The sequence below is a fragment of the Notolepis coatsorum genome (genome assembly GCF_963971535.1).
Source record: "Notolepis coatsorum genome assembly, chromosome: 2".
In the NCBI taxonomy this organism is placed as follows: Eukaryota; Metazoa; Chordata; class Actinopteri; order Aulopiformes; family Paralepididae; genus Notolepis; species Notolepis coatsorum.
Window position 1 is genome coordinate 78,704,573 of NC_140166.1, and position 15,522 is coordinate 78,720,094.

At 45.7% G+C, this 15,522-nt stretch overlaps 1 protein-coding gene across 1 annotated transcript in view; it reads left to right on the top strand.

The window, feature by feature from the left end:
• mybpc3 (myosin binding protein C3) overlaps positions 1 to 15,522 on the top strand; it is a gene marked incomplete at its 5' end in the record, with an annotated part of 145,178 nt that overhangs the window by 3,796 nt on the left and 125,860 nt on the right. Inside the window, one exon of the mRNA XM_084308237.1 lies at positions 15,190 to 15,459. Coding sequence (XP_084164363.1) covers positions 15,190 to 15,459 — 270 coding nt within the window. The remainder of the gene's footprint in view (positions 1 to 15,189; positions 15,460 to 15,522) is intronic.

Genomic DNA, 15,522 nt, shown 5'->3' on the forward strand with positions numbered 1-15,522 from the left:
GCGCCATGAAAGCAGCCCAGCCTGGATAAGCTCTCTAGCTGATACGAGGAAGCGTTGGTGATGCTGGTCACTGTAGAACTTTAGCCGCACGATACACTATACACAAATAGACTATTACTGACTTAATAGAAATATGTCGCACTCGACGGTATAGCGCCAAACTCTGACAATTCAGTTATTAATTCGCACGCGGTCTCAATGCTCTATTTGGGGCCAAACAGGCCATACTTCACCGCACGTTGTATCGTGGGTGAGGCTTCAACTTATTGGGTAACTTACTTCTGTTTTCACCTGCACCATATTTATATGCACGGCAAACAATCTAGTGCCAACCTCATTTCTGTCTCGTATTCTTGGGCAAGGCCGGGCATGTACAGACATGTCTTGACGGTGGCTTTGAACCTGACTCTGGAGGCATGGCCTTGGCGCCTGTGGACCGCTGTCCAATAGGAGAATGAAATATTATGGTCTGTACTAGGCTAAAGGGATATTCCGTGTATATGTACAAGGAATATACAAGGGATATCAAACGATATACAAATATTATGCAATATATATCAATCAATAAATATATATATTCGGTTTAATCTGATCCTTTGTAACAATAATAATAATAATACAAAAATAAAAAATCCTTTTCTTCAAAGTATCTAGTAACTGGTGGGTTCAGATAAATGGAGCTAAAATTATAATATTTCCCTTGAAATGTAGTGGAGTAAAAGTATAAATTTCCCTAAAATGAAAATACTCACATAAAGTACAAGTAGCTCGAAAATGTACTTAAATACAGTACTTGAGTAAAAATACTTTCCACCATTGATAGTAGGTGTATACGGTGTGTGTTTTAGCTGATATCGGCTTACCTTACTAAACGCCATTCAAACTGCCATTGATGTTGAAAAGGGCGGGAAAATACTCCATGAGACTAGAAAGTAGTTTGAAGGTTGCTAGGCATACAGTATGTACATGTAACTCAGCCTTCTGAAAACCACTGTGTCATTTACATCTTTGCTACATACTACTAGATGCGCCGCACGGCAAACTTCCGCATTCAGTTGGGTGCGCCTGTTTTTGAATCCTGGGTGCTCCCAGGATTACCAATGCCTAGTGACTTTCATGTTTCATGGAGTATATTTCCACCTCTTTTCAACATCAATGGCAGTGTGAAAGGTAGGCTGAGGTCCACCCCAACATACACTTTATACACCTATATGAACACAACATGTGTTAAAGACAGGGACCATCTCTGGTAATGGAACATTTGACTGGTATGGTCCTTTAAAATCTAAACGCAGAAACCTCATCTAAGATTTAGATACCTTTAATAAGCCATATGTGTAAACACATTGGTAATTTTTTCGGCAATTACAGTGTATGCATTTTTCCATATGCATTTCCATAAACAGACACAAGACAAAGACATTGCAGTGAAGGATTAATAATGAATAAATATATATATATAAAGTGTATAAAGTGTAAAGTGAAGTATATTTTAGTGCCGGTTAAAAGCCTTGCTACTGCACACAAAGCTGGAGCCTCAAGGTGGGTTTTTCAAACAATAGAAGTTCGTTGCAACTGAAATGAGAAGAGATAAACGTGAGAAAAGATAAAAGTATGGATTATGGATTGAAGATGAAGAAGAGAGAGCAGTCATCATTAAGCTGATAACGGTGACACACGCTGCGCGCATACCATTCTTTCTGTGTTTGCAGAGTTACCGAAATAGAACCAAGCTAATCCCTCTACAATGATATACCTGTGGCCCAGTCGCTGCTGCTGGCTGCGTTTATTACTGGAACACATATGTATTCTATATTTAAACCCACAGGGTCATCTTGCATCTTGTTTATGTGTTTAATGTGTGGATCTGAGAGGACTGAATCAGGGTCACTACTCAGAACTGTAGTAGATGTGAGCATATAGAATTCACTAGAATTCAATCTCACTAGAATTCACCCTGAGTAGAATTCACCTCAACTAGAATTCACCCCCACTAGAACTCACCCTCACTAGAATTCACCCTGACTAGAATCACCAGAATTCACCCCCACTAGAATTCACCCTGACTAGAATACACCATCACCAGAATACACCATCACCAGAATTCACCCCCACTATAATTCACCCTGACTAGAATTCACCATCACCAGAATTCACCCTGACTAGAATTCACCCTCACTGGAATCCACCATGACTAGAATTCACCCTCACTAGGATCCACCCTCACTAGAATTCACCCTCACTGGAATCCACCATGACTAGAATTCACCCTCACTAGAATCCACCCTCACTAGAATTCACCCTCACTAGAATCCACCCTCACTAGAATTCACCCTGACTAGAATCCACCCTGACTAGAAGTCACACAGATTGAATCAACCCTGACTAGAATTCACACAGACTAGAATTGTTTGACGTAGTTACAAGGATTTACTGTACATACATTAAAATATGAAATACTTTTGCACCATTCTTGTCAAGTGATAAAAAATGTATAATTTAGAACAGATTTGAAATTGAGTGAGAAAAATAGTGTGTCTCTCGCTCTCTCTCTGGGTTACAGTGACAGTGATAATGCTGCTGTGTTTTTACTTAATGTGTACTACTGCATTCTTCATCATCATTTTTTTTTTTTTTTATTTATCCGTACATGGAATCACCACAGTCCAACAGTACATATTCACATAATTCACAAAAAATACCATGGCCGAAAGGAACAGGAAGAAGAAAAAATCTTATATATACCTGCCCCTACACACGTACAACACACCGATAGACATATTGTGTAAAAAGATATCCTGTTCGCGGACGACTCAGCCCTGCTGGTCTCTGACAAGAACAAGTTACAGGTTGAAAAAACCCTCAGCTCGGAACTAGGCAAAATCTGCATAGCAAACTATCATTACACCTGGGCAAAACAGAGTCCATTCTCTTCGGTTCAAATAACAAACTCAGCAAGACCGACGGCTTCTCAGTTACAGTGGGTGACAATATTGTCACAAGGAAAGATGAAATTACATACCTAGGTTCCATCCTAGAGGCAAATCTTTCCTGTGACACCTCTCGCGGGCGGTGCGGTCCATACAAGTTCAGGTTTTTATGTTTGGTTGGTCCAGTGACAAAAAAAATACTGGTTATATAATCAAACAAAAGTTCATCACAAATAGCTATTCATCTCGTGGGCGATGACATTCTACTTCCTTGCGCCACACTATCCCTGCTCCATCTGTGTGTGACAAGCTTTCACCAGTCTGGGGACACCAGCTGAGCCTTGTTCATTTTTAGTTCCAAGCTCAGTTATCAATAAATGCTTAACCCATAATGTCTCTCAATGAAAGACAACTTGTACAAAAAGTTAATCAAAGGAAGGAAAATTGCGAAGCCCATCATATTTCTCTCATCCCTAACACCCCCCCCCCCCCCCCCCCCAAAAGAAAATAACACCATGGACCAACCTATTTATCAACAACATAAACCTGTCACTGACTACTTCCTGGGTCATGACCTCAAAGAGACACATTGACTCACGTGCCCCCATCTAAAGACATGCAGTCCAAACTATTCCCATATACTGTACACAACACATATACACAACACATACACAACTATACACATCTATACAGCACATATACTGTACACAACACATATACTCAGCCTCCTGATGGTGTGCCAGCCACAACATTCACTCTGCTCGGAAAATAGACAACATGGCTCCAAGACTAAGCTCCAACGGAACACTCAGATATTTTTAACAGGTAAACCGGGTTTGGGAACAGAGACTAAAGGAATCCCCATCACTTATCCTCTGTTTAATCACCCCAATTTCTTCCATTTAAAGCAACTCTGGACAGTTTTGTGGGTGAATCCGGTACAGATGTTGCTTAATGAAAATTGCCTCACCAGGGTCCACATCATAGGTCACTATATGCATTAAAACAGGCGTATCGCTACACAAAAGTCCGGGTCCACTAGCTGTAATACGTCCTCTCTTTGAGCTGTGGTGAGAGGACCGAATGAGGCTTGGAGACTAGCCAGGGCTCTGGAGTTCTTAAGCCTAGCCATGACTGGCTCAACCGACCCAACCCCACCATTGTAATCCTCCTCCTTTGTTCTGTAATCAGTTCTCTGTGTTAGGTCATCTTCATCATCAGTATCTCCTCTAGGTTCCATTGCCTCACTAGCCCAAGAGGACAGAGGATTCTAGCTGGTCTGCCCAGAAGTCCTGTCTACTTGACTGACCTCTATTTTCACACAAGTACCAATGGCATCCTGACTTTCTGGCCCCTCCTGTCCTGAGGGTAGCTCTACACTTTCTCCTATACCTCCTTCAGCTCTCTTCACCTTACCTTTCTCCAATGCCCCACCATCGTAAACACTGTCCTCTATGAGGTCTGCAGGACTTGACTGAGGATCATGGGATTTGCTGAGTCCTGGTTCATATTCTGAACAAATACTGTCAACATTATCTTCATGTAGGCCTATTCTCTGTGACATTTCAGATGATTCTGAACACAAGACTATTCCAGAGTCCTGTGGTGTAGCTTGACTACCGCGTTTTTTCTACCACACCTACACAGTCAACCAGTTCTGGATCTAAGCTCAAATTCGGTGAGGTCTCATTTTCCAGATGTTCCATCACGAGAACAGGAGACACACAAACCGGATTAGCCGCCAGATCATTGGCCAACACAAACATCACACCTTTGATAGGATTGGATGGAACCAGACTCATTGTCACGGGTCCCGACACAAGACTGGACTTTAAAAACACTCTGTACAAAGACACAGACACAACTCCGCCCCCAAATCCTTCTACGGGGGAAGAAGCATTCAAAGCGGATGACACAGACAGATCCCTCACTCCTTGAAGAAGCAAGGACAGGGTCGACCCAGTATCCCTGAGAACAGACACCGGGACATTTCACCATCTGGTGCAACAGAAACAGTCCCGTCCGACACAAAACCTTGAAACATCTTCGGTACTTGACACAACGGTGGGCTCAAAGGGCTCACTTCACAAGGACCGCTTTGAGGCAGGGCACTAAGCAATGCCACAGTATCCCACTCAGACACAAAACCTTCAATCCCTTTCGCTGCTGGACAGGATGGTGGGCTCACAACTTCACAGGGACCATTTTGCATCTGGCCCTAATTAATGCCACAGTCTGTCCCTCTTTCTCCAGTGAACAGGACAACTAGAAATTCGATGGTTGGGCTCTTTGCAATAATGACAGGATAATTCTCTTCGAGGCTAATATGACCTAAGAAACCACCTCCCTGGACCTTGGGACAGAGGCGAGGTGGGCTTCTTACACTTTCAGAAAAGCAATGTCCACTTAGCGTTAGGCAATGTCCTCAAATGATTCAAAGAACGAGGCCACACTATCATGATTGAACTTTGGCATGTTGCTCTAATGCCATCTATGCCACCTCCAGCTGAAACTCTTGCTCTCTCACCCTTAGCTCTTGTTCTCTCTTCCTTTCCGGTCTCTGGAGCTAACTTGAAATGGTGAGCTACATCTAGCAACTGCTCGTTTTTAAGCAACTTGGAGCACTCCAAATTCTTGTCACAGAATGCCTCTATGTCAAAAGTTGCCATGGTTGGAGTGGCTGGGTAATGTAGAGGTCTAAGCACTCACCTACCACCACAGAGACCCGGGTTAAATTCCCAGCAGAATGAATGAATGATGAATGAATGAATGAATGAATGAATGAATGAATGAATGAATGAATGAATGAATGAATGAATGAATGAATGAATGAATGAATGAATTAATTTATTTATTCACACACACACACGATATATTACATATCTTGTGATACAACAACGACGCAATTGTGTGCATGTGCCAGGTCTCCCAAGAAGCTATTTAAAGCTTTTAGAGGGAGCCTGATCACAAATATAGACAAAATATAAACAACAAAAGTTGTACCGCAGTTCTACTTGGTTAGTTGTCCCTATGAACACGATTGGCAGTGTTAAGATAAGATAAGATAAGATAAGATATTCCTTTATTGATCCCCTTGGGCATAGGCGGAGGATCGGCTTATTGTCTTGGTAGGCTGTATTCGGAACGCCCCCTCGCGCGCTGCGCGGAAAAAATTTGACCTTTTATTTTTGGTTTCACGCAAACTGTCCAGGTTCTGATTTCATATACACACACACTACTAGGCTATACTACAGCGAGCCCCACTCATTTATATATAGTGCAAATTAAGTGTTCAAATGAAGGCATCCAATAATATATGAACCATTGTCTTACCTTAATGCAGATAAATGCGACGTTTCGTCTTGGTGAGAATTGAATCACAAGTTGCAATGAAGTGAAAGTTTTTCGTAATTTAGATCTCATCATGCTTTGAAAACAATGTACATACAGTAGCTCTAAAAAGTTTCCACGATTTGATGAACTCGGACTCTCATCATGTCCTCTTAGAGCAAGCCCTTGTTTGCCAAGATAAAACAACATACAGCCTCAGGTGATCGCTAGTTATGCCTCCTCGCTTCTCTACAAAGCGATCGGCGGGCTGAAATTCAGAACACAGATGTTTGCTTTACTCTGCCTGCGGGATCAGATTCAGGATGATCATGTGAATGATGTGATTGGCCACATTATTTAACCTGAGCCTATGCGTGATTGGTTACTGCCTGTATACCTGGAATGTTAAACGCTGCCACAGATTGACACCTTCGTCGTTGACACCTCGGCCAGCGAGCCGGCTGCAGCACAAGACACACACTAGCCAGCAGCCTGCGCATATATAGTATATACTTTGTGCTTTGTGGTTCGCAGTTCACGTTAATAGGTCTAGTTGAAAATGTAATGCTCTGAGATGCTCTGGAGCAATCTCTCTCGGTCTCTCGGATCAATCAAATCAAATAATTAACACATGTATGTTGTCATTTTAAACAACTCACCATTCATTCATTATGCATCAGCAGCAGCTAAATTATGTTTATAATGTTTGTATAATGTTTATACAAACGGTGCGTGCGATGTGATTGGTACAGACAGTACTGGATGCATTGCGGTCTGGAATGTCAACTGTGTCACCACACCTACCCATTGACACCTCCGTCGGGGCGACCCCCCCCCCCCCCCACACACACACACAGACAGGCTGCCTAATTCTGCAGTATGCCCAATATTATTTATATATAAATGCTAAATATTTACATCAGACATGTACAGACAATGTACAAACAAACAATAATTCTACATATTAGGTACAGGCAAGCATATGGTGTTCTGCAGGGATGTTGTTGACAAGTTCTTTTTTAACCATGTTTTGAAGTGGGGGTGGGTGGGGGTGGGTGGGGGTGGGTGGGGGCTCCTGCCAGTCTTCAGTGTATTCAGGCCGTCTGGAATGTTAAGTGTCACCACACCTATCCATTGACGGACCCCAGCCCCCCCACACACACACAGGTACACAGGGGAAAAAATAAAGGCTAAAAAAACTTTTTTTTTTTTTTTTTTAATAAATAAAAATAATGTGTCGACTGGTCTGGGAAGGCACAGCCTGCCCCAGCCTTATACACCCGCCGCCCATGCCCTTGGGGAAATTCAGGCATCATAGCAGCATGGGGGGGAGGGGGGGGGGGTACAGGTAGTAAAACAACACAGTACAGGTAGTAAAAAACAACACAGGCAGTGTAAATAATTTGATCAATATGGTCAATATAATTTACTATCTGACTAGCTGAGGAATATTCACATTATCACAGTGTCACATAAGGTGCAGTATGCATGAGGTAGTGTTATAATTTACTATCTACTGAGTATACATTATTCACAGTATCATGGTATCCACTGAAATATACATTATTCACAGTATCACAGTATCCACATAGGGTGCAGTAAGCCTAAGGTAGTGTAGGTTGTCCTCCTTGGGTTCCTATAAGTCCCAGGTCAATGTCTGGTAGCAGTCGCTGTCGCTGCCCCCTGTTGTGGAGCCTGGAGGCTGCTAGTCGCTGCCCACTGTTGTGGAGCCTGATGGCCGCTGGTATGAAGGACTGTCCGAGGCGGTTAGTTGAGTGTCGGGGGGGAATGAGTCTGTGGCTGAACGAGCTTCTCATCTTGACTAGCTCGTCGTAGAGGGGATGGTAGGGGTTCTCCATGATGGCATCCAGCTTCCTTATCATCCCCCTCTCTACCATCACCTCAAGTCTAGGTAGCTCGACTCCCACCACGGAGCTAGCCTTCCTCACCAGCTTGTTGAGCTTGTTGGTGTCCCTTGAGTTGATGTAGCCTCCCCAGCATGCCACAGCATAGAAGAGGATGCTGGCCACAACAGACTGGTAAAAAGACTGCAGCAGTTTGTTGCACACATTGAAGGACCTGAGTCTCCTCAGGAAGAACAGCCTGCGCTGTCCCTTCCTGTAGAGGGCCTCTGTGTTGTCCGACCAGTCCAGTTTATTGTTCAGGTGTACCCCAAGGAACTTGTATGAGTCCACCATCTCCACATCCACCCCTCGGATGGAGATGGGAATCGGGGGGGGCCTCTTCTTGCCCCTCCGGAAGTCCACCACCAGCTCCTTGGTCTTACTGGTGTTGAGTTGGAGGTGGTTGCTGTCGCTCCACCCCACGAAGCTCTCCACCAGGGCTCTGTACTCCTCCTCATCATCGTCGGTGATGTAGCTTACGATGGAGGAGTCGTCTGAGAACTTCTGCAGGTGGCACCCGCTTGAGTTGCGGCAGAAGTCTGAGGTGTAGAGGGTGAAGAGGAAGGGTGACAGCACAGTTCCTTGGGGGGCGCCGGTGTTGCTCACCAGTACGTCAGACTGACTGTCCTTTAGTCTGACGTACTGTGGCCTCTCAGTGAGATAGTCCTTGATCCAGGCCACCAAGCCGTGCTCCAGCTGCATCGCAGAGAGCTTCTCCGCTAGCAGTGACGGCTGGATGGTGTTGAAGGCGCTGGAGAAATCAAAGAACATAATCCTCACTGAGCTGCGCGGCTTCTCCAGGTGCGTGTACGCTCTGTGGAGCATGTAGATGATGGCATCCTCCACCCCGATGTTTGCCTGGTATGCAAACTGCAGGGGGTCGAGGGAGTCACGCACCAGGGGCTTGAGGTGTTGCAGGACCAGTCTCTCAAACGTCTTCATGACGTGTGACGTCAGAGCAACTGGCCTGTAGTCGTTGAGGGTGCTGGGACGTCCCTTCTTGGGCACCGGGACAATGCAGGTGGTCTTCCAGAGCTGGGGCACCCTCTCCAGCCTCAGGGAGAGGTTGAAAAGATGCTGTAGCGGTGCTGCCAGCTGCTCTGCACATACCTTGAGCACCCTGGGATTGGTGTTGTCCGGTCCTCTGGCCTTGTTTACATTAATTCTGGAGAGCTGCCTACTGACCTGACTGGTTGTGATCGTCAGGGTTGGGGGTGGTGGGCAGTCTGCTGGTGTTGGCGGTGGGGTGCCGTTGCTGATGGGTGTGGGTGGGTGGGGGGTGGGGGGGCTGCTTTGTAGGTGTGATCTGGTGCTGGTGTCGATGGGTGGGGGGAGGGGTGTGGGGAGGCCACTCTGGTCAAAGCGGTTGAAAAACGAGTTGAACTCGTTTGCACGCTCTGGCGGGCCCTCAACAGCTGTGCCCTGCTGTTTGAAACCAGTGATCTTCCTGACCCCCGCCCACACCTCCCTGGTGTTGTTGGCCTGTAGTCTGCCCTCCAGCCTGTCCTTGTAGCTGACCTTGGCTGCCCTTAGCTCTTTTTTTAGCTCCCTTTGGACAGCCCTGGCCTGCTCAGTGTCCCCTGCCATGAAGGCCCTCTTTTTCCTGTTTAGCAGGTGTTTAATGTCCTTGCTAATCCAGGGTTTATTGTTTGAAAAGCAGCGTACCTTCTTTGTGGGTACGATGCTCTCCTCACAGAACCTGATGTAGTCTGTGATGCAGTGGGATAGTCCATCAATGTCATCACCATGGGCCCTCTCAAACATATCCCAGTCTGTCGACCTGAAACACTCCTGTAGCTCCTCCTCGACGTCATCAGACCACTGTGGGACAGACATGGTGGTCGGAGGCTGTCTCTTTCGTGGGTGGGAAGCTGGTGGGGTGTGAGTCCTGGTCGTTGTAACAGTGACTCCTACTGGTTAGTCAGGGTGCCTGTTCAGCAGGGTGGGGATCTGGGAGAGATAGTGTGAACCTCTGCACACATTACACTCTCCCAATGAAACTGTCAGGTGAAAAGAAGTGGCTGGCAACTCCACATGTATCGAAGGAGGCACGTGGTAGACTCCACCCTTCCCAGACTGACAGTAGGGCAGCACGATGACAAGGGGGGGATTGGCATAACGACTAAATTGGGGGATGGGAGAAAAAAGTTGCCATGGTAATGGCTTACACAAAGCTACACAAAAGTAGCTTAAAGTACCAAAAGCCTTACTAACCAAGTATATAGCCGGCTAACACACAAGTTAGCTCATTTACAGTAGCTACAAACTCACCGGAAACCAATACAACCATAGGCCACACACAAAACACTCAGGAATATACACGTGGCTCTCTTCTGTTCAACTTGATGCCACTCATAAACCAACGCATTTCTCTTTCAACAGAGCAAAATACCTTGTAATGTTACCCTGAGCATTTACCATCAATGTCAATAAACAGGCCACAAAAACAAGCGTTATTGTTTGGCTGGTCCGGTGACTCAACAAAATACTGGTTTTATAATCAAACAAAATGTCATCAGTGTTCACCATGAGTACCTTTTGATCTCGTGGGCAATGGTGTTCCACTTCTTTTCGCCATGTGTGCTCTTCACTCCGCCTGTTTGTCACAAGCTTTCAAACAGCTATATATATAGTTGTGTTATTTCACTTCACCAGACACTTAGGATAGTTATAGGTTATACATCTGAGATTCACATGCACCACGTTCTGTAAGAATCCTGTTGTGTACACAGAATGTGGCCTGTGCGAATCTCTTGGAGAAGTGTAGATATATACGTTTTCTGTCAAAACCTTCAAAGGAATTTGATACTATACGACAAGAGCTGAACACCAGTCAGCAGCATTAATTATTGTGGTCATTTTGAATGCTGCAGGGTTTAATTGCTCCAAGGAATTGAGTGTTCTATGGCTGTATTATGGAATACATGCAATGTATGGAATATCAGCCATTCTAGGGTTAGTTAAAGTAATAATCTTGAACATTTTCATATAAATAAATGTCTATTCTGCCACTCTCTATCACCAACTAATATAACATAACAGTGATTATACCTATAACCAGTTCATGAATGTTTTTATATTTGCTTGTTCTAAATACTGGTGTCTGGCAGGACATTCCCGGGAAAATCATCTGGCACACAGGATGTGATGTGTTTTAAATCACCAGAAGCAACAGCAGTTTGTTTGGAAGGAATAGAAGATTAACTCAGTAGTTGGCATCCATTTTCAAGATGGAAAGCAAGTCAATACAGTGCAAAACTGCCACAGCAATGACCAATTATCACCAATAGATGTAGCTAAAATAAACAAAAATTAGGATCTTAAGGCTTGACACTTTAACGTTAGCTAGCAATACCCAGGCGACGTGCTAGTTCAAGTTCTTTAATAGTTGTCATACAGGGGCGGCTAGGTGGTGTAGTGGTCTAAGGCACTCGCCACCAGTGTGGAGACGCTAGGATTCGCGTGTTCGAATCCAGCTCTCCACATTGTTTTTCAGTTTGGCTGGTCGTCCGCAGTAATACACATTGGCCGTATTACGGGGAGGGAAAACTGAAGGGTGGGGATCGAACGTTGTGAACAAGCGACTCCTACAAGTCGGTTGGTGCGCCTGCGCAGTAGAATCAGGAAGTGTCGGGGGCAGCGTGAGCCTCCCACGCGTTACTCCTCGACACTGAGAGATCGAGCTGCGCAGGTGAAAAGATGCGACTGCTGTTACCTCAAGTACCGGAGGGGACTTGTGCTATGTATGACTTAGTCCACATTGCAGCCGGCTTGTGGGAGGCAAGAAACAGCGTTCGTGACAGGGGAGGGTTGAAATTGGATGATACGAAATTGGGATGGGAGAAAATATAGAAAAATGGGAGAAAAAGTGGATCAAAAAAAAAAATAGTTGTCATACAGAAGTACAGAATACTTTCATACAAAATGCTTCTTACTGTTACGCTCCAGAGACTGTGCTAGACAAGATAGTATCAAATAACATAATATAGCATGTAATTTAGAAGAAGAAAAATGAGGTCACAGTGTTCGGTATAGACATATGTACAATGTTCTGAGTTACCATATAATATACAATACTATGCAGTGTACTAATGTACAGTACTATCTAGTGCAAAGCAGAAATGGGATGAGGTACAATTTTAGGTACAATTTACAGTAAGGTGTACGAGTTGTAGTGCAATCCTTCATCAATAAATATAAAGTGTGGGGAGTGGGTGCTACAGTGTGTTTGTTTAAAGTGGGTGTGTGCTATAAAGTGTGTGGAGTGGGTGCTACAGTGTGTTTGTTTAAAGTGAGTGTGTGCGTGTGGATGTGTGTGCTATGTGCGTTTGGTGGTTGTTGTTGTGTAGTGTTCATTCATTGTTCGTTTAGCAGCCTGATGGCCTGGGGATAGAAGCTTCTTCTGAGTCTTTCTGTGCTCGCCTTGAGACTCCGGTATCGCTTGCCTGACCGCAGCAGTTCAAAGAGGCAGTTGTTCGGGTGACTGGAGTCTTTAATGATTCTCTTAGCCTTGCCCTTGCAACGCTTGTTGTAAATGTTCTGGAGGGTGGGGAGCCCCCCTCCAATTGTGCGTTCGGCTGAACGTGTCACTCTTTGTAGTCTGCTTCGGTCTTGTGCAGTGCTATTCCCAAACCAGGAGGTGATGTTGCCGGTCAAGATGCTCTCTATTGTACATGAGTAGAAGTTCTTAAGGATCTTCTGACTGACTTGGAACTTCCTTAGGCGCCTGAGGAAGTAGAGGCGTTGTCGTGCCTTCTTCACAACACTGTCAATGTGTGTGGTCCATGTCAAGTCCTCGGATATGTAGGCTCCGAGGTACTTAAAGCTGTTGACTCTCTCAACCGGTGCCCCGTCGATGCTGAGGGGGCTGTAGTCCTTGACCCCCGACCTCCTGAAGTCCACAATCATCTCCTTTGTTTTGCTGACGTTCAGGGAGAGGCTGTTTTCCTGGCACCATCCCGCCAGGACCTTGACCTCTTCCAGGTAGGCCCTCTCGTCGTTGGCAGAGATCAGGCCCACCACCACTGTGTCGTCAGCAAATTTGATGATTGTATTGCTACTCCGCTGAGCCACACAGTCGTGTGTGTACAGGGAGTAGAGGAGGGGACTCAGAACACAGCCCTGGGGGGCCCCTATGTTGAGGGTGATGGATGAGGAGGTGCAGTTGCCTGCTCTCACCACCTGGGGTCTGCCAGTCAGGAAGTCCAAGACCCACTGGCAGAGGTCATAGTTCAAGCCCAGGTCCCTGAGCTTGGCTATGAGTATGGAGGGGACTATGGTATTGAATGCCGAGCTGTAGTCGATGAATAGCATTCTCACATAGTTCCCCTGCCTCTTGTCCAGGTGTGATGCTGCTGTGTGCAGCACATGGGCTATGGCGTCCTCCGTGGACCTGTTGGGGCGGTATGCAAATTGCAGGGGGTCCATGTTGATGGGGAGGGAGGAGCAGATGTAGCCCTTTACTAGCTTCTCAAAGCACTTCATGGCTATGGAGGTGAGAGCTACAGGGCGGTAGTCGTTGAGGCAAGCAGGCTTGGATTTTTTGGGTACAGGGATAATAGTGGACTTCTTCAGGCAGGTGGGGATGACAGCCTGTTCTAAGGACAGGTTAAATATGTCAGTGAATACTGGGGCCAGTTGGTCGGCACAGACTTTTAGGACGCGGCCGGGGATGCCGTCCGGACCTGCTGCCTTCCTGATATTCACTTTTTTAAAGGTCCGCCTCACCTCATGCTCTGTTACCCTGAACACTGCGCCTCCATCAGCAGCCGACCCCCCCCCCCCATTGCCGTGGCTTGTGAGCTGGTGTTGTTATTACCAGCATCAAACCTTGCATAGAAGGTATTGAGGTCATTTGCTAAGGAGATGTCACTGTTCAGTTTGAGGGAGGCGCCTTTGTAGTCTGTCATTGTTTTGAGCCCCTGCCACATAGCTCTAGAGTCAGCTTGTTCAAACTGGAGTTCAATTTTATCCCTGTAGCGCCGTTTGGCCTCTGACACTGTCTTCCTTACGTTGTATCGCGCCACCTTGTGGTCATTCATGTTGCCTGCCACTAGGCCGTCGTTGTATGCTTTGGTGCGCTCTCTCAGAGCTTCACGGACGGATTTGTCTACCCAGGGTTTTTGATTTGGGTAAACTCTCATTTTGGTAGTGGGGATTGTTTCTTCCACCCTAGTACAAACATAGTCCAGCACTGTTTCCGTGTAGACATTAATGTTATCTGTGTCGCGGAACACATTCCAGTCTGTGCAGTGAAACACAGACCTAGTAGAAAACATAACATAGTTACAAACAGTAGCTATTTACATCATCATTTTGTTCATTGGCGGATTTTAGCCGTTCAATGCGGGATTTACTCTATATGTTTCCAAACTCAAAATGCCTGAAAGTCCATCATTGCAGCCAGCTTTGGCCCCTCCCTCAGACATCCCATCTGGGTCTCTCTTTAGTCCCCCCAGATGTCTCTCCTGGGCCCCCAAAACAACCCTCCTGGGCTACCTTCTTAGCTAGTTGTTAGCTAACGGTTTGTTAGTTAAGGGCATTGAATCAGTGCTGATAATGATTGATAAAGATGGTTAAATTGTTGGTGTCTGTGTTGTTGTTGTCTGTGTTGTTGTTGTTGTTGTTGTTGTTGTTGTTGTTGTTGTTGTTGTTGTTGTTGTTGTTAATGTGTCCTGCCGTGACCGTCTCTCTCTCTCTCTCTCTCTCTCTCTCTCTCTCTCTCTCTCTCTCTCTCTCTCTCTCTCTCTCTCTCTCTCTCTCTCTCTCTCTGATCCTGCACAATGTCAACTGTTAGGTTCCTTGAGACGTGATAATAGGGGATACGTAGAGGTGTGAATGTGACTTTAACTAGTTGAGACGTGAGAATAGGGGATACGTAGAGGTGTGAATGTGACTTTAACTTTACGTGACCTATGTGAAATATAAAGTTGCTTTATTCTCTACACATGCATTGCAAAAAAAAAACAAGCACAACATACAATGAATCAGCTGGACGTTTCACGTTGAATCATTCCCCCCCTCAGTCTCAGCGTTTGCCAAGAAGCCTAAAACCCAGGAGGCTGAGGAAGGCTCCTCTGTGGTCTTTGAGGCAGAGACTGAGAAGCACGACGCCAAGGTCAAATGGCAGTGCAACGCAAAGGATATCGCCGATGGCGGCAAGTATGTGATAACAGCGGATGGGAAAAAGCACTCCCTCGCCATACAAGCTGTCACCGAGGAAGACGCTCATGGCTATGCGGTGATCGCTGGGGGGTCGAAGGTCAAGTTCGAGCTGAATGTTAAACCAAAGAAAGGTGGGAAGCTTTGAGGTGTGCGTTTGAGGCACCACTGTGTGAGCACTCACTCACTCACTGACC